General features: G+C 41.7%; 1 protein-coding gene across 1 annotated transcript; it reads right to left on the bottom strand.

Moving 5' to 3' along the window:
- Positions 1 to 652: 652 nt before the first annotated feature.
- baalc (BAALC binder of MAP3K1 and KLF4) lies at positions 653 to 25,885 on the bottom strand. Its single transcript, XM_033018913.1, has 3 exons — positions 25,413 to 25,885; positions 7,395 to 7,576; positions 653 to 2,138 (listed from the first exon to the last, which is right to left on the bottom strand). Exons 1-3 carry the CDS (start codon positions 25,570 to 25,572, stop codon positions 2,037 to 2,039), a joined length of 444 nt encoding a protein of 147 aa, XP_032874804.1. The 5' UTR covers positions 25,573 to 25,885; the 3' UTR covers positions 653 to 2,036.
- Between the last annotated feature and the right edge of the window lie 351 nt (positions 25,886 to 26,236).

Raw genomic sequence — 26,236 nt, forward strand, 5'->3', positions numbered from 1 at the left:
TAGGGAAAAGGGAAGTCCAACGAGACTTGGGGGTCCTTGTACACCAGGCAGTGAAGAAAGCTAATGGCATGTTGACCTTCATAACGAGATGATTTGAGTATAGGAGTAAAGAGGTTCTTCTGTAGTTGTATAGGGTCCTGGTGAGACCACATCTGGGGCATTGTGTGCAATTTTGGTCTCCTAATTTGAGGAAGGACATCCTTGCTATTGAGGCAGTGCAGCGTAGGCTCATGAGGTTAATTCCTGGGATGGCGGGACTGTCATATGAGGAAAGATTGGAAAGACTGGGCTTGTATTCACTGGAATTTAGAAGGATGAGAGGATATCATATAGAAACATATAAAATCATAAAAGGACTGGACAAGCTAGATGCAGGAACAATGTTCCCAATGTTGGGCGAGTCCAGAACCAGGGGCCACAGTCTAAGAATAAAGGGGAGGCTATTTAAAACTGAGATGAGAAAAACTTTTTCACCCAGAGTTGTGAATTTGTGGAATTCACTGCCACAGAAGGCAGTAGATGCCAAGTCACTGGATGAATTTAAAAGAGAGTTAGATAGAGCTCTAGGGGCTGGTAGAGTCAAGGGATATGGGGAGAAGGCAGGCACGGGTTACTGATTGTAGATGATCAGCCATGATCACAATGAATGGCGGTGCTGGCTCGAAGGACCAAATGGCCTCCTGCATCTAGTTTCTATGTTTCTGCTTTATGTATATCGATGATTTAATGTTATTCTCACACATTTCCAAATTATGTTTCAAAAATCACCTTCAAGTATATAGTGCTCAAATAATGTATAAAGAACCAGGGCAAATTTATTAATATATTGAATATCATACTTAAATACGTGCAATGCATTTCCAAAACCCTTCTGCAAACATGGGCTCCACATTTGTACAGATTGTGAATATAATTGATGACAATAATGGGGATTTATGTCATTGATCTATGCTAATTTATAATGAATTCAAAATTGCAAGTATATGGTTCAAATGCATGAATTAGCTTACATACATTTTTTTAATAAATCTTTTTGCAACATAATTGATCATATTTTTTCTCATAGATCTGGAGTGGCAACAGTATACATTTCTTAATACAGCTGATAAAGTAAATGTTTATGACAGAATCACCTCTCAGATAGGTCATCCCCTTATCAATAATTTAAATAGCTTCAATCTTTTTAGTGGTGCCAATGAGTATTCTTGTATGTAAACAAAAATAACTTCAAGATTCCCCATTAAACACAGCAAGTGGGCAAAGCGAGTAATATCCCTAAAAATAGCATTTATAATTTAAATTTATAATTATAAAAAGGTGGGAGCTTATGTGAGGCACAGAGGGAGGGGGTGGGGGGAGGGGAGAGAAAGGGAGAGATGATGTAGGGGAGTTTAGTAGGAGGTTGCCTAAACTTGTAGAATTTAAGGTCGTACAATTCTCAATGGAGAATTCAACGTTCAAAATGTTATTATCTTTAAATACGAAATTTAGAAGATTAACAAGATGGAGCAGAAGACACAGTGGCATAACTTTTATTAATTTCTGTTAGATAATATTTAACTCTCTGGGAGTGGATCCTGTTGAAATTGTTTCCATCTGCCAAAACGTTATGTGCTTGGGCAACAGAAACATAGAAGTGAAGAATAAGCAAAAGTATTTTAATAAAGTTTAAGGAGAGCTTATCCAGGTTACTGAGAATTTTAATTTATTTATGATTAGCATACATTTTTTCTTTTGACTGTGTGCAATAGATTTATAAGAAAACCTGCATGCATATTTCAGGTTCTTGTGTTGTTACATGTATTCAGAATTTGTTAAATGATACATAGGTTTTGGTATATTGATTGCAGCTCTATTCTTTTTTGAAGAACTAATCATTGAATGAATCTTCGGATATTGGATATGAAGGCACAGTTCAGCTTTGAAGATTTCTAAGCATTTTAATTCTTCGTCTTCTTGTGGTAATTGAACTTTCATAAAGTGCAAAGAGCATTGATTTTTCTGTAAGATTCTTTTCAATAAGATTAATTGATTTTTTACTTCACGCAGCTTTCCATTTGTCTTCCTTCTGAATCAATTGAAGAGTTATTTTTTGTGACTTCATTTGCTAATATATTGTTCCCATCACTTTTTTTCTTCTACGTTAGCAGAAAACACGTCAGGTTCAAAAAGAAAGAAGAAAATCAGATTACAATAAATAACAGGAGAGATATGTTAAAAATGATTGCTGCATGTTAAGGAAAGCTTCTGTCTAATATTGATAGATTTGACATTATATTAATACATTGAAAATAAAGTATATCTGACTAGGTTACACTTTGATCTAGTTTAAGGAGTCGCAATATCTTTGGAATCAGAGGATTGTATCATAGAATAGATAGCCTACAGATGAAAAAGTAAATCATTCCAATCAAATTCCTGAGCCATTTTATGCAGTGGCCCTTATTAATGTGAATGGACATTCATTGTGCCTTGCAATTGCAGGACTAATATCGGGGCAGAACCAGTATAGACCGTAGCCCCATACGTAGGGACATTGCCCCAGTGGGGGATATGGTCGTGGAGGTGGGGATGAATAAGTCTGCTTGACAGTGTTAGATATTATTCTTGTACAAACTCCGATGCTTTGTCCAGCCCCGTGCAAATAATGAGTAAAAATTGCATTTGGCTACATTTTTGTAGTAGCAAGGTATGGTCTGCAAGGCTCACTCTGAGCCCAGGTTTCTCTCACAATCAACAGTTCAGGACCCTAATTTCCCAATAATATAGGGGCTCCACCCGATTCAGTGACCAGCCCCAGTAAATCTGATGCTGAAACAGGGGCAGGCCAGTGCCTGACCACAATTACTTGAACTATAAGCTAGTCAAGTAAAAATTGGTATTCAAGAGAGCAAACACATGCTGTTTCAAAATCAGCAGCTAAACCCTGGAGCACAGTTACAGCATTGAATCCAATTTATGGCATATTCCACTGACATGGAACTACAACTTTGCAACTAACAGATGATATAGCTCATCATTAATTTGGTGACTGAATTACGTGGATGTTTTTGTAATAATGGTAGAAAAGTATGAACTCATTTTAATTCATTTTTGATCATGAATAACTGCTGAACTGATATTAGCACTTTGTTGACATTGCTTCACCAACCAAATGCCATAATAACAAGTAATTTTGAAAATTACTAATCTATTGATTAAAGAAAACTGTACCTGTGTGGGTTAGTGGGATTTAATAATTGATCTTTTGGTTCAATCCACAAATGCCAGAAAATCACTTGCCATGTATACAAACTTAAAGCACACGGCATTGGGGGTTCAGTATTGATGTGGATAGAGAACTGGCTGGCAAACAGGAAGCAACGAGTAGGAGTAAACGGGTCCTTTTCACAATGGCAGGCAGTGACTAGTGGGGTACCGCAAGGCTCAGTGCTGGGACCCCAGCTATTTACAATATATATTAATGATCTGGATGAGGGAATTGAAGGCAACATCTCCAAGTTTGCGGATGACACTAAGCTGGGGGGCAGTGTTAGCTGTGAGGAGGATGCTAGGAGACTGCAAGATGACTTGGATAGGCTGGGTGAGTGGGCAAATGTTTGGCAGATGCAGTATAATGTGGATAAATGTGAGGTTATCCATTTTGGTGGCAAAAATAGGAAAGCAGACTATTATCTAAATGGTGGCCGACTAGGAAAAGGGGAGATGCAGCGAGACCTGGGTGTCATGGTACACCAGTCATTGAAAGTGGGCATGCAGGTGCAGCAGGCAGTGAAGAAAGCGAATGGTATGTTAGCTTTCATAGCAAAAGGATTTGAGTATAGGAGCAGGGAGGTTCTACTGCAGTTGTACAGGGTCTTGGTGAGACCACACCTGGAGTATTGCAGTACAGTTTTGGTCTCCAAATCTGAGGAAGGACATTATTGCCATAGAGGGAGTGCAGAGAAGGTTCACCAGACTGATTCCTGGGATGTCAGGACTGTCTTATGAACAAAGACTGGATAGACTTGGTTTATACTCTCTAGAATTTAGGAGATTGAGAGGGGATCTTATAGAAACTTATAAAATTCTTAAGGGGTTGGACAGGCTAGATGCAGGAAGATTGCTCCCGATGTTGGGGAAGTCCAGGACAAGGGGTCACAGCTTAAGGATAAGGGGGAAATCCTTTAAAACCGAGATGAGAAGAACTTTTTTCACACAGAGAGTGGTGAATCTCTGGCACTCTCTGCCACAGCGGGTAGTCGAGGCCAGTTCATTGGCTATATTTAAGAGGGAGTTAGATGTGGCCCTTGTGGCTAAGGGGATCAGAGGGTATGGAGAGAAGGCAGGTACGGGATACTGAGTTGGATGATCAGCCATGATCATATTGAATGGCGGTGCAGGCTCGAAGGGCCGAATGGCCTACTCCTGCACCTAATTTCTATGTTCTATGTTTCTATGTTTCTATGTCTTCCCTCCCATGCCCACATTATTCCTCATGCTTCCCTGAAGGAATTCTCCTTAGTTCTTCTTATGTTTCATCCACACAACGCCCTTGACAACATCAACAATACAGCTTGGCATCATTTTCAGCATGTACAATGAACAATCTTGTCACTTCCATGATCCCACCGTATCCACCAGTCTTTAATTCAGCACTTTATCGAATTTTATTTGAAAATTTATTAACGTCATTCACTACTTTGCCTTTTTCCTACTGGACACATCCTCAAAAAACAACCCAACATAGTTTCCCTCTCATAAACAATGTTTATTCCGTCTATGCTTGTTTGTTAAGTGCCTTATCATCACCTGTACAATTGGACAGATTGTGCTTGATCTGGCCCAATGCTCACATTTGCTCCCCACGTTAATCACTTGTCTGCATTTACTTGTGTTTCCAGGAGTCCGTCAAGATTGAGGTGTTGCTATGGCAGTCATTCCAAGAAGTGGAGGGGTCTGTGAATGTTGGCGAAGACTCAACATTCGACGAGGACAGATTTTGAGGACCCATCCCCAGACTGTGTTTGAAGATCAAAGACATAAAACTTTAAATAGACTTAAATAATTTTTATGTTTAAAAAATCATTTAAAGTAACCTTACATGCTGTAAATTAATTTAACGTATTTTGCACATTTGTGACTGCAAAATGCATGAAGGTATTTGTCTAGGTCATCCAACAAAAATCCTTGTCATCCAGTAGTAACTCTCTGATTTGCTAAACCTGCTTTGAAGAAGGCATACTGTGTATAAATCTGTGTGGTTTGCTGCATTTGGTAGCTCTTTAGCTGGATAGAAACATAGAAAATAGGTGCAGGAGTAGGCCATTCAGCCCTTCGAGCCTGCACCGCCATTCAATAGGATCATGGCTGATCATCCAACTCAGTATCCTGTACCAGCCTTCTCTCCATACCCCCTGATCCCTTTAGCCACAAGGGCCACATCTCACTCCCTCTTAAATATAGCCAATGAACTGGCCTCAACTACCTTCTGTGGCAGAGAATTCCAGATATTCACCACTCTCTGTGTAATAAATGATTTTCTCATCTCAGTCCTAAAAGATTTCCACTTTACCCTTAAACTGTGACCCCTTGTTCTGGACTTCCCCAACATCGGGAACAATCTTCCTGCATCTAGCCTGTCCAACCCCTTAAGAATTTTGTAAGTTTCTATAAGATCCCCCCTCAATCTTCTAAATTCTAGCGAGTACAAGCCGAGTCTATCCAGTCTTTCTTCATATGAAAGTCCTGACTTTCATATGGATGTTGAAGAAATGAAATTCTTTTTACTTTTGGTAAAGGACATTGTTGATATTCAGATTTCACAGTGATGGCATAAGTACATGACATGATGGGCAAGTGTCAAGCCAGGCAATGTCATTTACTGGGTTCATCTTCTGACTTCGGGCCAAAATGAACTAAATAGATTTTGCTCTCTTGAATAAAGAATGTAGTGAACATTCTTACACATCATGTATTTCAATTGTTCCATGCGCTCATTTTCAATTCCATACTATGATGTACATAAGGAAATAATTGCATTGTGGAGAAGTTAGGCCGTCATTCCGCAAATTCTTCAATCTCCCTGTAAGCCCTTGCAACATTAAACAACTATAGACAGCACCAAATGTGTGCAATCTTAACCACAAACAGTACAAATGTGGGCTGTGGGTAGGCTCCTTCCAATCTGGTTGCACAGTGAGAAGAGAGTTGGAGTGATGGACCCCCAAATGGCTGTGTTGGCATCAAATATGTCTGCATGCTAATTCATATCATAATCTGCTTGTCCCGACAGAACTTAATCATTGTGCATGAAGGAACTGCAGACGTTGACTTAAACTGAAGATAGACACAAAATGCTGGAGTAACTCAGCGGGACAGGCAGCATCTCTGGAGAGAATGAATGGGTGACGTTGAAGGGTCTCGATCCGAAACATCACCCATTCCTTCTCTCCAGGGTTGCTGCCTGTCCCACTGAATTACTCTAGCATTCTGTGTCAGAACATCATCATTCATGCACAAATGCCCACCCTTCAATGAGAATATATTTTTAACATTTGAAATGTTAGCCTGCATCATATATCCATTTCAGGAGCCGAAAGGGCAAAGGTACCACCCAGAAAACACGGGCCGGTGGTACCTTATCTCATCTTATCTTTGCTGAGCAATGGTGTGCAGGGACCAGGAGAGGGCAGAGTGGGGGGAGGGAGTGGATCCCCCTAGTTCGAATCTGTTGTGGATACATCCATATGTACATTTTTAAAACAGCCTTCCAAAAGCAGCCAGATTGACATCCTGCCCCGCACCCTTGCTCCTGAGTACAATTTCTCAGGACTTCCCATGAGTGATTTGTGGACCTTCTGGAGAAAAATGTAATTTCAACCGGAACAAAGCTCAAATGCTTTCCCAAGTAAACTTCAGGTCCTGCCCAGTGTACAATTCACACTTATGCCCCTGTCCCATTTAGGAAACCTGAACGGAAACCTCTGGAGACTTTGCGCCCCACCAAAGGTTTCCGTGTGGTTCTCGGATGTTCCCGGAGGTTTTTGTCAGTCTCCCTACCTGCTTCCACTACCTGCAACCTCCGGCAACCACCTGCAACCTCCGGGAACCGCACGGACACCTTGGGTGGGGTGCAAAGTCTCCAGAGGTTTCCGTTCAGGTTTCCTAAGTGGGACAGGGGCATAACCAACTCATCCCTGTAGTAATGTCACTCATCCTAAAGAAAATTACAGTTGTTCCTTATAAAACTATAAGGAAACATATTTAAAGCATTTAAATTGGACGTTGAAAAAATATATTGGAAAAATTGAAGGAAAACTGTTTGGGCTCAAATCTCCTTTGAGATATTCCAACTGAGTTAGAAAATAATAATTTCAGAGTTTGCAATCGTGTTTTTGTTAACATGAACCTACCTCGTCTGTTCTAAATATACGTCGTTTCTGTACTGAAGTTCCTGGGACATGCGTTAACTGTTGTTTTCCATTGTGTGTGTTTGTTCCAACAGTAGATGTCCTTTTGTGGGCGCTCACTTTTTCATGTGCATTAGAAGACACAGTGACATGGGTATGAGTTTGAGTGCTTCCTTCCGAGGTGTCTGTTGAAAAGAGGATAATTTTAGATTGTTAAACGAGCATTCAGTACATCAAAATTAAGAACACTGCTGCAAAACAACCAATTTCACCTAGAGAGGCAGTTCAGTGGGTCATCCCTGGCATGACGTTACTCCAGTCTGGAATTCTCTGCCTCGGAGGGTGGTGGAGGCAGGTTCTCTGGATGCTTTCAAGAGAGAGCTAGATAGGGCTCTTAAAAATAGCGGAGTCAGGGGTTATGGGGAGAAGGCAGGAACGGGGTACTGATTGTGGACGATCAGCCATGATCACATTGAATGGCGGTGCTGGCTCGAAGGGCCGAATGGCCTACTCCTGCACCTATTATTTATTGTCTATTGTCTATTGTCTATAACACTGCTGCAAAACAACCAATTTCACCTAAAGAGCCTGTTCAGTGGGTCATCCCTGGCATGAAATTACTCCAGCAGTTTAATTCATCGTGCATTTCGCAGGTTTATTAGTAACGACTTTCAGATTTTAATTATTCAGAAACCAAATAAATGTGTTTTAATCTTCAGTATTCAGTATTTACTTTAATGTCATTTTAACTGAGTACATACATACACAGATGAAACGAAAACATTGTTTCTCAATCAGTTCCCGTCAGTGCAGTTAATAAAAACGGAATAAATACATATAGCTTTAAAAAATAAAATTACCATATCTAAAATAGGCCTAAAAATTGAAATAAAACCGACATTCAGACGGAACAGTGGCTTTGCTTTGACAGGTGCCTAGCTGTCAAAGTATGGGCGAGGTTAGATGTGTTGGTGTATGATATATGGGGAGGGGACACAGTCCGTTAACTAGTCTTATTGCCTGTGGGAAGAAGCTGTGTAGCATCCTGCTAGTTTTGCAGCTGATGCTCCTGTACCTCTTCCCTTGTTATATCAGTACAAGCCAGTGTGCCCACTTAGTACAAGCCAGTGATGAGAACACAAATGTTGCATGTATTTTTATGGTCTTTTTTGATGAGGGCAATTCAAAGAAGATTCACTAGATCGATTTCTGGGGTGAAGAGATTGTTTTATGAAGAATGATTAAGATAATAATAAGATTTTAGAAACTAGAAAATAGGTGCAGCCGTAGGCCATTCGGCCCTTCGAGCCAGCACCACCATTCAATATGATCATGGCTGATCATCCAAAATCAGTACCCCTGTTCCTGCTTTTTCTCCATGTCCCTTGATTCCGTTAGTCTGATGAGCTAATTCTAACTCTCTCTTGAAAACATCCAGTGAGTTGGCATCCACTGCATTCTGTAACAGAGAATTCCACAGATTCACAACTCTCATCTCAGGCCTAAATGGCCTACCCCTTATTTTTAAACTGTGACCCCTGGTTCTTGGCTCCCCCCAACATCGGGAACTTTTTCCTGCATCTAGTCTGTCCATTTGTTTTTAAATAATGTTATGTTTTTGTAAAATTCTCTCTCATCCTTCTAAATTCCAGTGAATACAAGCCCAGTCAACCCATTATCATTGAGAAGCATATCAAAATTAGCTGTTAAGGCTAAATGATTGAATATAGTCAAGTGATTATTCTTAGGTCTATGGGGAACAGGTTCAGAAGTGTTAAAAAGATAAAAATCTAATCTAATCTAATTATATGGGGCAGTAGGTTTGTTTGGGGGACTGTATGGTCTATTGTTGTATCCTTTATTTATGTTCTTATATTTGAACAGCAAAACTTTCCCGAGACTGAATCCCAATCCAACTCAGATAGCTGATATCCTATGCGGATGGATTTAATTTTTCTAAATAGAGAATAAAACCATCCTTGTTAAAAGTAAACCTGTTTATTAGTGCAATTAGATTGGGATTCTGGAAGCAGGCAACTCATCAGATGGGTCCTGTAACTCATCTTTAAGTCCAGCACTGTTTCGCCGGTCTCAAGGTTTGTATGCCAACGATAAAATGGACCCAGAAGGCTGCCACAAGGATAAGAACATTTGAATCATCTGGTAAATACAGGTGCTAACTCACTGGCCTTCAACCACTGGAAGTGGAATTATAACACCACCAGTAAAGAGAACATAGACCATTACACACAAAGAGAAACCATAGAGAACCCAAACAGAACCATAGAGCACTCAGGCTCACAATTCCTGTGTTGACCTGATGCCAAGTGAAACTAACCCCCACCTGCCTGCACATGATCCATATCCCCCCCCCCCCCTATTCCGTGCATGTTCATGCCCTTGTCTTAATGGCTTTTAAAAGCAATAACCATGTGTAATTCCATATCTCTTTTAAAATCACCCTCTCTCACATAGAAATATGCCCTCTAGTATTTGACATTTCTACCCTGGGAAATTTGACATTTGAAATTTGACATTAGTATTTGACATTTCTACCCTGGGAAAAAAGACTATCTATTTACCCTATCGATGCCACTCGCAATTTTACAAACTTCTATCTGGTTTCCTCTGAACCTCCAATGGTTCAGCGAAAACAATTCAATGTTGTATAATCTCTCCTAATAGCTCTCATCCTCTCATGCAGGCAGCATTCTGGTACAGCAGTATGTAAACATCTTTGTATGTGGTGACAGAATGCTCTAGTAAGGCCCAATGGAGAGAAGCAACAATGGTTTCAGAGTCTGCAGAGGAATAGAGTGGACCAAATGCATCAACCTTTGAGATGGAATGGTGATTGAAGTTTATGTAGATCTCCAACAGCTACGTATATTGATGCAAAAATTCACACAAAGATATTCATGTATTTTTGGTCCTTAGAAATTACTGTTTGGGTGCTGGCATTCTGTGCTTTATTTTACAGTGCTCCAAATACCTGTGTGAAATTTGCAATTATTTTTGCATTGTTGGTTGTATATTGGAAATAGCTATACGCTGTATCATAGATGGGGACTTCTGTGATGTGTGCCTTCTATTTATGCTTGTTACACTTTTCCCATTGAGTTGATGTGTGGGCAAGCATCAAGAAGGCAAAAGGTATCCAATGGAACCAAGTCGTCAACTGTCCAGACTTCAGTCAGTCACAGGAGAAAGCCAGCACCGAAACAAATCCAGGTTATGAAAGTACTTGTTCAGAAACCCTGATTGAAGCCACAAATGCTCACTCTTTGTTGCATTAGATTTGTCTCTCACATCATCTGTATGCCGTTAAGTATATCTTGAAATGGTGCACTGCAAACCAATCTTTCAGATTTGTTGACTTTCATTCTTAATTATCCCCTTTCTGTGCAATGAAATGAACAATCATACTTTGTAAAATCAGTAAGATTTAGAGGATCTATTGAGCAGATATTCCAGGAAGGCATTAATTCGCAGAATTTACTGTCACTGCAGTACTATTTGCTTAATCAAAACATTAACAATTCCAGTGAGTGCTTGTTATTACAGTTAAAGTGTCGAGAAGTAGACAATGAGTAAGGACACACAAAGTAAAAAGCTGCAGTTCTAGTCAATCCTTTATGCTGCAGCAAGTGCAGATAATTTGACAGAAGTAGATATGTAAACAGAATAATATTTATTGAAGGCACCAACTCTCAACAAAACAGCAGTGGTTGCTCCAAAATGTAAGGTCATGTTATGTTGCGTTCTCAGTTCTCTAATGGCATCCTTTCACATAGATACTTTTTTTCCCTTAAAAAAAGAAATAAACCCATACAAACCTCCAAATATTACACATAATACAATGTGTTATTGAAGAAATATTTACATACTTATGCATAATTATGAATTGAAACAATTAGAAATTCAACTGAGCAACAAATCGCTTCAACAGCAAAAGTGAACCATAGTCAATACTGAAGAGTCCACTCCAGATGCCCACATTTCTTGCAGATTACTTTTGCTGCAGGTTGTATGTTGTTTATTTCATTCCAAATCTCTCTCCTCACCCACATGGCTCCATCTTATAACACAAATCCATACTCATCTGCAATCCCACTTTCTTAGTCATGATCCTCTTGAATTTCATGTGCATATATTGATTGGTCTAACTTCCATTGCCATTCTTCACGTTTTAGTACAAAATCAAACTGCTGGAAGAATTCAGTGGATCAGGCAGCATCTGTGACGGCAGAGGGATAGTCAACATTTTGGTTCAAGACCCTGCATCAGGACTGAATCTCACCATGAAATTCACATCGTACTTCCTGATCCCAGTACTTCCATAATCTCCCCCACAGCATCGTGTTAATGATCCTGCACTGTCTGGTGACCAGAGGATCCTCACAGTATCTCCCACTTGAAACCATCACTTCCAACTCTGTAACTTGTGCTCCCACTTCAGACTTCTCTTCTTTCCCTTCACCTCCCCTTAGAATTAGGCAGCACCAAATTCACCCTTGCCAGTAAACACCAAACCGTCTGAATCACAGTCGGGGAAATCTCTGTTGTAGATTGAATATTGGGTTTCTGAGTAAATGGTACTTAATAGCTTCTCTTTCTGGTCAGGCCAATTCTGTTCTAACACTCCAGCAGAAATTGGATGTCATTCATGTAAAACCATGCCTAACTTCATTGGAACGGGGGGATCAGCCAGACTGCATTGAGGTGAATTTTCAACCACTGTTAGAAACTAGTTCTTCAGAGAGCCTTTGCGATCACAAACTTCAGCCTTTATTGTCAGCTCTGCACAGATGCATGGTCCAAACATCAACACTTCCAAAAACCTAAACCAGCGGAAAAGCTTTGGTTCCAACTGAAAAAAAAATCAATGTGTTATCTCAGGCAGAGACAATCTGCCCAAATGCTGCACAATAATCACACTAACTCCTAAATATTTACCATTGGCATTCTTTGGTGTCACCTTCAGAAACCCCATGCTGTGATGCCACTTTGGGCAAGTTGGATTCACCAGCAGTTCACACTGCTTTCTCCAGAAAAGTCTGATCTTCTCATCATCATTTCTGATTCACTCCAACCCAACAAAGTATTTTTTTTTGTACAGGAAGGAGCTGCAGATGTATTTTGTGTCTATCTAAGGTATTTTTGTACAACTGCTCAGTCTGAAGAAGGGTTTCGGCCCGAAACGTTGCCTATTTCCTTCGCTCCATAGATGCTGCTGCACCCGCTGAGTTTCTCCAGCACTTTTGTCTACCTGCTCCAAAGTACCATTTTTATGAGTGAGCATGACAACCTTGTCCAGACCCACTCCCCAGGAGAACACTCCATTTGGCCCATTGCCCCCTCCCCACAGTCTTCCCTGCATCCCTACAACTTATACTTTCTATAGCCCATCAACTCATCCTTGATTTAATTAGTCACCATCTTAGTCAAAAGGATAATGTTTAATAGTTAATTACTCCACTAGCACATCTTTGGAATTCAGAGGACGCTGATGCCCACAGAGGAAACCCATGCTGTCATGGAGAAAACTTTCTAGCTCCATACAGGCAATACTTGAGGTCAGGATTAAGCTCAAGCCCTGGATTGTGGAGCAACATCACTAACTGGGCTACCACTGTGTCACTCTCTCTTGAAGTAGCTTGAGAAAATCACTGTCAACAACTTGCAAAGGTAGAGTGCTCTGTTCCAGAATAGTCACTGCTTCCACATAAGGCAGATGGGAGAATGCATCTGTTACAGCATTCTGCTTTGATGTCTGGCACTCAGTGCAGCAGTCCAGTGCAACAACTCTATAGCCCATTGTAGCTCTGATACAGCTTCCATCACAGGAATGATAATAATAATAATAATAAACTTTATTTCAGACTCAAGGTCCAGACAAGGGGCAACATTACATTAAAAATGCATTGCATATCAAATATCATAAATACATATAAAATCTTGGTATATCACTTATAAAAACATCATAGTTTATATTTTTTTAAAACAACAAAAAAAACACAATACTTAAGTTAAAAATCCAGATTAAAAGATGATCAATGTCCTACAACGAGACAACGATACCAGTGTCTCCACAACTGGGATTCGTAGCGTGTAGTGCTAACCCTTATGTTTGACAAGGCCACAATAAGCAAATTTTTAGAGTCATTTATCCTGCAAATGAATTTATACATGTGGTGTCTTAGGATAGCTTCTAAAGTACTGACTCCTGCAGCCACAAACATATTACTGGCACTACACCATCTAGGTTGCCTTAGCAGTGTTCTCATGGCATTGTTATATGCCACCTTTAGTCTCTGCATACTTGTCTTTAAATAGTTCGACCACAGGTGCGCAGTGTAGAGGGGTGTGCAGTATGCTCTAAATAGCGACATCTTCACCACATCTGCACATGCACCAAATTTACGCAAGAGGATATTCGCCTGTACATACAGCATGCGTCGTTGCCTATAAATATCCTCATCATCTATCATTTGTTCTGTAATAATATGCCCTAGATATTTTACTTATTACAGACACCAAGATTATTGTCAGACAATTTAAAATCAGGATATTTTAGACATTTATCCTCTTTGGTTCTACAGACAATAACAGCACTCTTACTAGCATTATATTTAATGTCATGTTCCACACCATACACAGAACATATAGTAAGGAGCTGCTGGAGACCAGCGCTAGATGGACTAAAGACCACAAGATCATCTACATACATAATATGGTTCACTAAAATATTACCAATCACGCACCCAGTGTTACAGGCTTTCAATTGTTTAGACAGATCATCAATATATAGATTAAAAAGGAATGACTGACTTTAGTCCAAGAGATACCATCAGATTTTCATGGTCCATAACCACAGTTAAATGTTTGAAGTCAAGTAAACTCCAAGAAGAATACATAGATTTTCTATTTGGTTTCAATTCAATTTCAATTTCAATTCAACTTTAATGTCATTGCACAAATACTGAGTATGGGTACAACGAAATGCAGTTTTGCGTCAGTCCGTAGTAGTGCAATATAGCAATTTAAAAAAAAAGAGGATACAGAACAATAAAAAATGCAGAATAATTAAACAATGGGGAAGGAGGGACCGGAGGAATCTATCGGCGGGACTCCGAGTTCAGCAATGCGACGGTATGATTGTAGAAGCTGTTCCTCATCCTACTGGTACGAGACCTGAGGCTCCTGTACCGCCTCCCTGATGGGAGGAGGGCAAACAGTCCATGGTTGGGGTGGGAGGGGTCTTTAATGATCTTCCCAGCTCGTTTCAGACACCGTTTTCGGTGGAGGGCATCCATGGCAGGGAGCGGGGCGCCGATGATGTGCTGCGCGGTTTTCACCACCCGTTGTAGTGCCTTCCTGTCCGCAACAGTGCAGCTGCTGTACCATACCGTGAAGCAGGCGGTCAGGATGCTCTCGATGGTACACCTGTAGAAGTTGGTCAGGATCTGGGGGGACAGGTGGGCTTTCTTGAGCCTCCTCAGGAAGTAAAGGCGCTGCTGTGCCTTTTTGATCAGCTTGGAGGTGTTGAGGGACCAGGACAAATCCTCCGAGATGTGTACCCCGAGGAATTTGTAGCTGGAGACGCGCTCCACCTCTGTCCCGTTTATGTGGATGGGGGTATGTCTGCCACCTCTGACCTTCCTGAAGTCGACAATAAGTTCCTTCGTCTTCTTGGAGTTGAGGACGAGGTTATTATTGGCACACCAGGTTGTCAGGTGCTGGACCTCCTCTCTGTAGGCTGACTCATCGTTGTCACTGATCAGTCCTACCACCGTGGTGTCGTCAGCAAACTTAATGATGGCGTTGGATCCGTACTTAGGGATGCAGTCGTGGGTGAAGAGGGAGTAGAGGAGAGGGCTGAGCACACAGCCCTGTGGCACGCCGGTGTTCAGTGTTATAGTGGTGGAGGTGAGGTTGTTGACCCTAACAGACTGTGGTCTGTTGGTGAGGAAATCCAGTGTCCAGTTGCAGAGGGAGGTGGAGATGCCAAGCCCGCTGAGTTTGGTGATCAAGCTGGCGGGGATGACAGTGTTGAAAGCGGAGCTGAAATCAATGAACAGCAACCTGATGTAGGAGTTGTTGTTGTCCAGGTGGGTCAGGGCAGAGTGTAGGGCCGCCGATATGGCGTCCTCTGTAGACCTGTTGGCCCGGTAGGCAAACTGATGGGGGTCCAGTTTGGGGGGGAGGCTGGCTTTGAGGTGAGCCAAGATCAGCCGCTCAAAGCACTTAGCAATGACAGGGGTGAGTGCCACTGGGCGGAAATCGTTGAGGCTCCCTGTAGCTGACTGTTTGGGCACTGGCACGATGGTTGATGTCTTGAGGCAAGTGGGGACAACACCCTGGGCCAGTGAGTGATTGAAAATGTCGGTAAAGACTTGGGATAGTTGTCCAGCACATGCCCTAAGCACCCGGCCAGGGATGCCATCGGGGCCGGCAGCTTTGCGCTCATTCACCTTGCTCAGTGCATCTTGTACAGCAGAGGTGGAGAGACTGAGGGGTTGTTCATTTGGGGGTGGAGCAACTTTGATGGCTGGGGTTTTGTTATCTCGGTCAAAGCGAGCATAGAAATGGTTTAGCTCGTCCGGAAGGGTGGCGTTGTCTGGGGGAGGGGTGTTAACTTTCTGGTAATCGGCAATGGATTTGATTCCTTGCCACATGCGCCTGGGGTCGGAGTTGTTTTGGAAATGCTCCTCAATCCGCCATTTGTGATTGAGTTTGGCGTTCCTAATTCCCTTTTTCAGATTGGCCCTGGATGAGCTGTATCTCTCAGCATTGCCAGATCTGAAAGCGGCATCGCGAGCCTTCAGTAGGAGTCTGACCTCCCTGCTCATCGACGGCTTCTGGTTAGGGAAGGTCTTTATCTCTTTGTTGGTAGTGACATTATCGGTGCAGAATTTTATATAGTCCATAACTGTTGAGGTGTATGAGTTGATGTCCACTTGTGAATTGAAGGTGGCCTGGGTAGCAAACAGACTCCAGTCTGTCTGCTGAAACTGCCGCTGTAAAACAGAGACAGCCCCCTCAGGCCAGACCTTCACTGTCCTCGTGGTAGGTTTCACACGTCTGATCAGAGGTGTGTATTTGGGGAGCAGGAACAGAGAGAGGTGGTCAGACTGACCAAGGTGGGGGAGGGGGAGGGCTTTGTAGGCTTCAGTAATATTAGTGTAAACTAAGTCCAGAATATTGTTTCCTCTGGTTGGGCAGGAAACATGCTGATGGAACCTGGGGAGTACAGTTTTAAGGTCGGAGTGGTTGAAATCACCCGCAACAATAAATGTCCCCTCTGGGTGAGCAGATAGATGTTTGCTGATAGCAGCATGCAGCTCTTCCATTGCTAGTCTGGCATTAGCGTCCGGGGGTACATAGACTGCGGTGATAACAGTCGATGAGAATTCTCTTGGCAAATAGAAGGGCCTGCACTTTAACATCAGGTATTCCAGGTCAGCAGAGCAGTGGCTACCAATCCTAACGATGTCCGCACACCATGAGTTGTTCACATAGATGCACAGTCCGCCGCCCTTGGTCTTACCGGAGTCCTCCGCTGTTCTGTCGGCCCTGAAGACAGTGCGCCCCTCCAGCTCGATGGCGTTGTCCGGGATGTTGCCGTTGAGCCATGTTTCAGTAAAGACCATGGCGTTGCAGTCAGCGATCCGTCTGTGTGTGGTAATCCGCAGCCTTTGTTCATCGATTTTACTCACCAAGGATCGGACATTCGCGAGGAAAATGCTGGGCAGAGCTGGCTGGTGCGGGTTTGATTTCAGCCTAGCTCGATGTCCTCCCCGCTTCCCACGTCTTTGTTTGCGGTCCCTGCGCCGCCTCCGGGCACTACCTGTCGGGGAAGCTGTCCCGCTAGACCACGGTGTCCTGGAGATCTCCGGCGGCAGTTGAAAGTCGCTTCTGGGGCTCGTTACGCAGAGACGGCCGAGCTCTAGTAGCTCCTGACGGCCGTATAGAGTCTTCGCTCGGGTGCTCCGGGCGAAAACTAAGGTGATGATTAACAGAAAAATAACTAAATTACAAATACTACGGAGACGCAGAGCCTCGCGTTGTGCACGCGACGCCATCTTGTTCTCAGCTTTGCAACATATTTCCACTGGAATTGAGCGTGCCAGAAGCATACTTCTGGGGTGATTCTATTAATTGGGCAATGGATGCATTCGCCCCATTGCAGGAGGCATCGTATCAGAATTATTTTTCCATGTCATATGGACAAAGTGAACTCATGACTATGCTTTGCTGCATATAGCGCATATGACTTCTGTTGTTTTTTAACTGCGAGCCGGGAATCCCCTTTGTCAACAAATTGCAAAGGGTTTTCACGGTGATGTACACACTTGAAGTGGTATTGACCTTTCCAATGGGTGAGTGAAGCTCATTAACATTAGTCAGCTCTCTTGTATCATACACATCTACCACCTTTACCATTAATGAAGTCTGCCCATTTTGATCCTATCTGAGTCTCAGCCGGACAACTTTGGATCGCATAAAATCACATACATTCCAGCTCTAGTTTGTGTTTCTGTCTTCTGCTAAATCCACTCTGGCACCTTCAATGGTGGCTGTTCTCTCTCTGTGCCAATGACATATAAGCTACAACTTCTGTACACGTTTGTTATTGAGCCCCCATTCCATTGCATGCAGAATGGTTCAGGCATCATGAGGTTGCTAATTCCATGAATGAATCTTCTGAGGTGGACTCTGCTCATTTTTCTGGGTTGTGTTTAGTATTATTCTGTGGGACCTATGCAATTGTACAGTTCTATCTGCCTGAAGAACCAGCGCTGGTAGGGTTGCCCACTCACTGTGTTGGACACTCACCAACATTACATTTTGTTCTAATTCATGCATGTTTCCTCCACCTGTAGTTTAAAGGCATTAAAACAGGTTCTGAATTATGATGAATGGGTTTGGCTCCACAATGAATGCAAAGATGAGCTTTGTACCCAACAATGCCTCTCTACTAATCTCTGGAGTGATATTTTATTGGGCCACAAACTTCTATAGGCTCACATGTGCCTCAACAGCCTATGCCCATTAGTACTGGTCATCCTGTGTAATTGGACATATCCATTAGCCACTTTTACCCCATGCCTCAGTCCTGGACTGTGCATGACAATTTCTCAAGAGTTTGTGATACCTCCTTAGAGTACACCTGTGGAATGGAATTGTAGCTTACCATGTGGAATTTGCAATCTAATTTGCCATTGGAAATACCCTGAATAATCCTTCATAGAATCATAGAAACATAAAAAATAGGCGCAGGAGGAGGCCATTCGGCCCATCGACCCTTCGAGCTAGCACCACCATTCATTGTGATCATGGCTGATCGTCCCCCAACAATAACCCGTGCCTTGCCTTCTCCCCATATCCCTTGATTCCTAGAGCTCTATCTAACTCTCTCTTAAATCTATCCAGTGACTTGGCCTCCACTGCCCTCTGTGGCAGGGAATTCCATAAATTCACAACTCTCTGGGTGAAAAAGTTTTTTCTCACCTCAGTCTTAAATGACCTCCCCTTTATTCTAAGACTGTGGCCCCTGGTTCTGGACTCGCCCAACATTGGGAACATTCCTGTCATAATCCAATAATGGGGGATCCTCAAAGGTATCACTTGCTATCTTTGGTAGAGAATCATTTAATGTAAACTGTAAAACACTGTTGGCCCATATTGAGAACAGCAATTCTAGGAGCTAGTCTTTTTCCATCAGAGCCGTGCATCATTTTTCTGCATTTTGAGGCCCTGTGACCTAATGTTCCTGCCGAGGCCAATGCCTGTAATGATGTATTGTGGGCAAAAATATCTATTATCATCCTTTTTTGTATGCCTGGCAGATTCATGTTGGAGTTACACCGTCTTAATCATCATTTCCTTACTGGTGGCCATCCCACATGCTCCCACCAACTATTAAATATAAATATCGTGACTAAATTATCTCAGCGGCCAGACTGTGTGCTAAAACATCCTGTGGCCGATGCCATTAAGCTGACCATGCATTTGGCACTTCCTCTGGTCCCTGACTCCACGTGGTAAACTTACAGCACTTGAAAATCTTCAGTGGCATTCCATCAAAATGGCCATTGAAGATTATACTCTGTCATTATGTGGACCCATGTCCATAGTTCATGGTACCAGTAGATTCATATCCAATCCCAATACTGACAAGAATATTGCTTTCCTCTTCTTGCCTACTGCTACATTTTGCTGTTCTGGGTCCTTTCTGGAGCCTAGATAATATTGCTTATCCCAGGATTTGTTTCTACTCATTCTATTTACAGAACAATTGGTTTCACCACATATTCAACATATCCACTGACTGTTATCTATAGAGAAGGAACCTATTCTTTATTTTATCTCTAATCCAATTATATCCGAAACCCTATATCAGTACAGATTTCTTCATGCTGGTGCAAGCGTAAGTGGTTGGACAGAGGTATAAAGGTATCCTTACTGAGGCAACCACTCTTAGCTAAATAGCATTGTCTGCTAAATCAATGTATCAGAACTATACTACATGGTACACTCCATTCTAAAAATACCCTTGCAGTTCATAGATTGCAATTGTGAAATTATAAAGCTATCCTGAGATTAATAAAGTGTATGAAAGAATCCATAGCTTTAATCTTATTCAGACCTTTTGTTATTTTCTATGCTTTGATATCATTTCAAACAAAAGAACCTCCCTAATGAGAAGAAGGACGTGTCACATTTTTCGTTCAGTGCAGCATAAGTGTATTTCCATTAAAGTGTCATAAGCCTACACATCACTCAATGAAATCAGAAGATGAAAACACTGAATATGACCGTCTTTCAGTAAAGGCTAACCTATTCAGAACAAATACCATTTAATCCTGAACAGAATTGTATCAAGGAATATGAAATTAGCCTAATGTTAACACCAAAATATTTCAGTGAACATTAATAAAAAATGACATTAATAACATAAATATTATTCCACACTACTATTTCATCTAAATGAAAGCAATGTTATGCACTTAGTTACATCAAATAATTTATGAAACCAGGATTTAGCAATCTTATGTGTTTAAGAAGGAACTGCAGATGCTGGAAAATCGAAGGTACACAAAAATGCTGGAGAAACTCAGTGGGTGCAGCAGCATCTATGGAGCGAAGGAAATAGGCAACGTTTCGGACCGAAATGTTGCCTATTTCCTTCGCTCCATAGATGCTGCTGCACCCGCTGAGTTTCTCCAGCATTTTTGTGTACCTAGCAATCTTAGCTCAATTTCATGTTATCCTTCAGTTTCATACACAAAACAGTAATATGCCATAATGGATGATTGGGCTTCTCACACTAGAATTAAAAATGATATACAAATAAAGCACCCGATTGTCACCCAGAAAGTAATTTAAGAATACATGGTTGAGTTATATAGTTTTCTGTTCAAGAATTTGACTTCAATTCTCACAAGCCCTTTAACTAAACTCGTCAACTATGCCTTTATCTTCTAAACATTTAAATTCAATTCTACATTACAAAACGTTGAGGGTGTTTTTCATTTTCACGTTACAGTCATTAAACAATGAAGCAAACTTAGCCAAGAATAGTTATACTTTGAGAGTGAATTAAATGCAAAGATGACAAAAACTTTTATTGGTATTCATTTAAAATCTATTAATTTGAATAACTTCATGTTTTGCTCAAATGTTTTGCATTTTCTTTGACTGGTGACCAAAATCATTGTTTGGGCGAGTAATCCTCTGTACCATTCTTTGCAACCAACACTACTGCAAATATTCATATATTTTTAAAAGACGTTGACATATAATCTGCAAGGCAATGCAAAATGTGTGATGGTGAATCAGCAGCCTGCTTTAAATGTACCTGTTTCTTTCCACTGATGTCAAAGCATAAAAGCGTACAAGCTCATTGCTGACACATTGCCACCTCATTTGTACTGTCACATACACAATGGTTTCTACCTCAAACACTTCATGTAGGGATTTTTACAATATGCCAATAAAGTAATTCTCCAAAATGGCAATTATGATTTCCCCCACTAGAATAAATGATCTCTTCTAGCTTTGTTGCTGGAAGAGGTAAAATTGAGTGAATTTGTTACTGTGGATGCATAGGATACATATCAATTATGTAGATAACTATGGCACAACTCCCAAAGCTACCTAGAGACAATAGACAATAGGTGCAGGAGTAGGCCATTCGGCCCTTCGAGCCAGCACCGCCATTCAATGTGATCATGGCTGATCATCCCCAATCACTACCCCGTTCCTGCCTTCTCCCCATATCCCCTGACTCCGCTATCTTTAAGAGCCCTATCTAGCTCTCTCTTGAAAGTATCCAGAGAACTGGCCTCCACCGCCCTCTGAGGCAGAGAATTCCACAGACTCACCACTCTCTGTGAGAAAAAGTATTTCCTCATCTCCGTTCTAAATGGCTTACTCCTTGTTCTTAAACTGTGGCCCCTGGTTCTGGACTCCCCCAACATCGGGAACATGTTTCCTGCCTCTAGTGTGTCCAAGCCCTTAACAATGTTATATGTTTCAATGAGATGCCCTCTCATCCTTCTAAACTCCAGAGTGTACAAGCCCAGCAGCTCCATTCTCTCAGCATATGACAGTCCCGCCATCCCGGGAATTAACCTAGTAAACCTACGCTGCACTCCCTCAATAGCAAGAATGTCCTTCCTTAAATTAGACTGCGGTGAGGATTTGCAAATTGTTCTGTATTGACAGTCTAATGCAACCAGTTATTTGAATTAGTTTTGTCAATAAGAAATCGGTTCTGGTGAGCTTGAGAGTTTTATTGGTGTGTGGCACATTAGAAGGAGAGATGAATTTCTAGTTAGTAATTAACACAGCCAAACGCATCTATCTGGCAATCAGAGTAAGGTAGCATAGCATCATAAGAGTAAAACAGAGGCACAAAGGGAATAGCAAATGGGATGATTAAAATGTTTCCTTGGCTTTTGTCAAGGTTCAATATATAATATGGTTTGGAATGTTTTTAGTCTTGCATTCATTGGCTGTAGTAAAATATATTATTTTACATTAATTGTTTTGACTGGATATGGACATTGATGGCAGTACCTGCATTTATTGCCAATCCCAAATTGTACTTGAGAAGCAAACTGCATTCTGAAACTGCTGCAGAAGGTTTAGATGAGTTCACAGATACTGCATGGTTACAGTCCCATTGACCCACTGAGGCAATGCTGACCATCGACCACCCATCACACTAGTTCTATGTTGTTCCACTTTCCCATCCACTCTCTACACACTCGGGGCAATTTGCAGGGGCCAATTAATGTCTTTGGGATGTGGGAGGAAACCGAAACACCCAGAGGAAACCCACACTGAACGTGCAAACTCCACACAGACTGCACCCAAGGTCAGGATTAAAGCTGCGTCTCTGGCACTGTGAGGCAGTAGCTCTACCAGCTGTGTTGCCCAATGGTATTGTGTGGGGGTTCTGAGATTTACAGCTAGTTCTGATGAAGGAATGGTAAATTAATCCGTGTTAATGAATGTGGTAGTTTGGTGCGAGCATGCATGTATAGTGATGTTTCACTGTGTTTCATGCTGATCATTTGTGCAGGCTGATGATATGGGTTTGGAAGATTCTGTGGAAGAAATCTTGATCAGCAGCAGAAGGAAATGAAGATGGAAACAGGGGTCAAATGGGATTTTTATTTCTGTTTTATCTATACGCACATAACATGGGCTTCATTGGTAATGAGATGTTGTAATGCTCATCTCTAATTGACATAATCCTGAATTTACTCAAAGCAGCCACGTTAATAAAAGTGTTTAAAAATTCAATTACATCGTGAAAATGCAGTATCTATACGAAGTACCCATAGGCAGGTGCCGTTTCAACTTTCAACATCCCACGCAATTTATTTTTTCTTTGCCCAAAGGAATAATGTGACAAATAATAAAGATTGCCTTTTAATTTTCTATTAAAACTTCTTTCATTTCATCATTTTCCAAAGTATAATTGCTTTGCTGAGCATCAAGGAATCTTGGGACTTTGATGGCTCGCCCTTTTAATTCTGCATCTCACATTCATTCTGACTTCACTGATATTGCCCTTCTACACTATCCCTGCCAAGATCAAAGTTAAGTTGAGGAACCATCCTTTTGCTGAGGCACCTAAAAACATTAGAACATTTAAAAACAAGTATCCAGTAGTCTCTTAGACTGGAGGTGCCTTAACTTTTTCAATTGCATCTTTTATTTTTCTATTTGTCAAATTTCTTCTTGCTTGCTCTGCAACACAGTATGTAATTGCCCTTGCCTTATGTTCTATTTGCACCATTGTTCTTGCTCTAACATCCTTCCTTTCCACATTTCTACATTTGCCTGCAATATGTTCGGAAATGTGAAGTCTCCCCATAAATGCTGATTTTATTTCTAGCATTTTCTCTTTCCATTTGTAGTTTGATCCATCTCATGGAAATATATGTTTGATATTAACCACAGAGCATTCTTATGTCAGTAAAACTCAGATTGCTTTTTCTGAAATGTTTGTCCTGAATGTTATTATATAGCTTGAGCCCTGAACATTAACACTCGACTTCCTTTACATATTGCAAAAGCTTCTCTTTATTTTCATGCTGGCATGTTGGAAAAAATGGGGATAAATTTGGTAATTTGCTGTTCAGGTATAAACCAATCTTTGCCGATCAACTAGCAATTGTTACATGTTCCCGAATGATATGCGCTAAAGGGATCAGGGGGTATGGAGAGAAGGCAGGGATGGGATACTGAGTTGGACGATCAGCCATGATCATATCGAATGGCGGCGCAGGCTCGAAGGGCCGAATGGCCTACTCCTGCACCTATTTTCTATGTTTCTATGTTTCTAATGAGAGGTTTTACAAGATCTAAATTACTAAACGTATTTAAACGATAAACCTGAGATATATGTAGTCAGAGATCTTCTAACTATCGCGTATGTCATAGAACAATGATCAATTGAAGAACGGCATTTTGAATACACTGTAAAGAGCTTTAAAAAATCCTAAAGTAAAACAAACGATTGAAACATAAATATTGCAATCTGCAGCCTAGACGTTGTGCTGTCGTTCGCACTATATTACTTGTATCTGTCAAGTTAGTCGTCAATGTCTATTTGAAAAACTAGAACGTTTAGAGCCTAGAGAATGACCAATTTTTCAATATGATGGAAGGGACTTGTCAGACTACAAGTATTTGCCTACTTCCAAGTATGATCTACTGTGGCGGCGGCGGCTGTGACTCGACCACCGTCATATCTGGAGCATTATTGCAGAAAAAGAACCATCTCTGCCGATAGCACTAATAATCTGCACCACCCACGCAGCGGCGCCTTCAAACTTTTTCTCTTGTCAGTTTCGGACCCTGAAGATTATACATGTGAAAGGCGGGTAGTAAACACGTCTGTGAGTGTTGCTATAGAGACCAGGACTTCAAACAAGCTCGTTTCTCTGCCTTTCTTTAATCCTTTGTTGAAAAAAATAGTCTCCCGATGGTGACTTGGATTGCAATGCGTTTCAGAATATATATGGCCAAAGACATTATAATCGAGATCTGTGCTTGTTCAATATTAATCTGACAATCCAATGGAAATACAAACACTACTCGAATGGACTGCTAGATTGTAAATCACGAAACTGGAAACTGGACTTGGATGTAGATTTGAAAAGGCAGTGGCCGTGAACATAAACAGGGCTTGGCTGCCAACACCAACCCCAACCCCAAAACATTATTTAAGCAAGACGTGAATTCACCCGCCGCCCCCGCCCAACCAGACTAAAGCCATCCTTAACCATAAAACTAAATGTAACGTTAAAGTAAACCCACAGTGCCCCTAAAGGAAGAAACTAAACACACAACACTAAATCTCAAACAAAGCCAACCCCAGATGCATTTGTGATACCCCTGATGTTCTCGCTGCCCTCGACATACAGGTTGAAGCTTAACGCATATACATTATAACGCAATGAGACAAGTCCCAGCCCGTAAAGCAGCGCTGCTTACTGGAGTACACATGCACCGTAGCCTTGTCCAATGCATTGGATTCGACTGGCAAAGGCACATCCGTGTCGGTGTTGGCCAGCCACGTTGATTCCGTTTCTCTGGTCCAGCTTTCGTAGTACCTGGGCTCGATCGTATCAGCCCGACTTCCACCACAACCCATCCTTTGTATATTTATTTTCCTTCTCCTTCGCAAACCTTGCTGGTCGGTCCAATTTGCAGATCACTAGAGAAAAAGCAGCAGCAGCCGAACCTTGTTGTTCTCAGTCAAGTGGGCGAATGGAGCAAGGTGGCGAACACGAACTACCGGGCGGCTAAAAGCCACCCGCTGGAAATCAAAAGGGGTTCATCGTCACCCCCCATAGTTCGAGGAAATGTTATGTTGCAGGAGAGTGAGAGAAGCAGTCGGAGGCTTCAAACACACTGACTGCCGCCGCTTGCTAATGCCAGCAGCCTGACGTCAGGGATTGCGTGCTCTTCAGGCGAAGCAGAGAGGGGCCACATCTGAAAGCTCATGGTATTGTGATCAGACACCTTACAGGGGTTGGCAAAGAGCAAGCTGACGCGATAAGATGTCTTCATGGAACCAGTAACAACATTATATCTCATAGGATGGATTTCCTTTCTTTTCGAACTCATTTTCTGCATGATTGCTCAGAATATCCACAGCAATTCCACATATAATGTTGTTACTTGTCCCACAGAAGAATCTTATAAAAATCGTCAGATTGTTGTAATTGACAATTATTCTAAGAAAGCAGGTGCCTGATTATGCATTATGCATCAGCATTTTAATACAAACTAGACCAAGGGGGACCCGTTGAGCC

Source organism: Amblyraja radiata, chromosome 4 (genome assembly GCF_010909765.2).
Source record: "Amblyraja radiata isolate CabotCenter1 chromosome 4, sAmbRad1.1.pri, whole genome shotgun sequence".
Classification (NCBI taxonomy): domain Eukaryota; kingdom Metazoa; phylum Chordata; class Chondrichthyes; order Rajiformes; family Rajidae; genus Amblyraja; species Amblyraja radiata.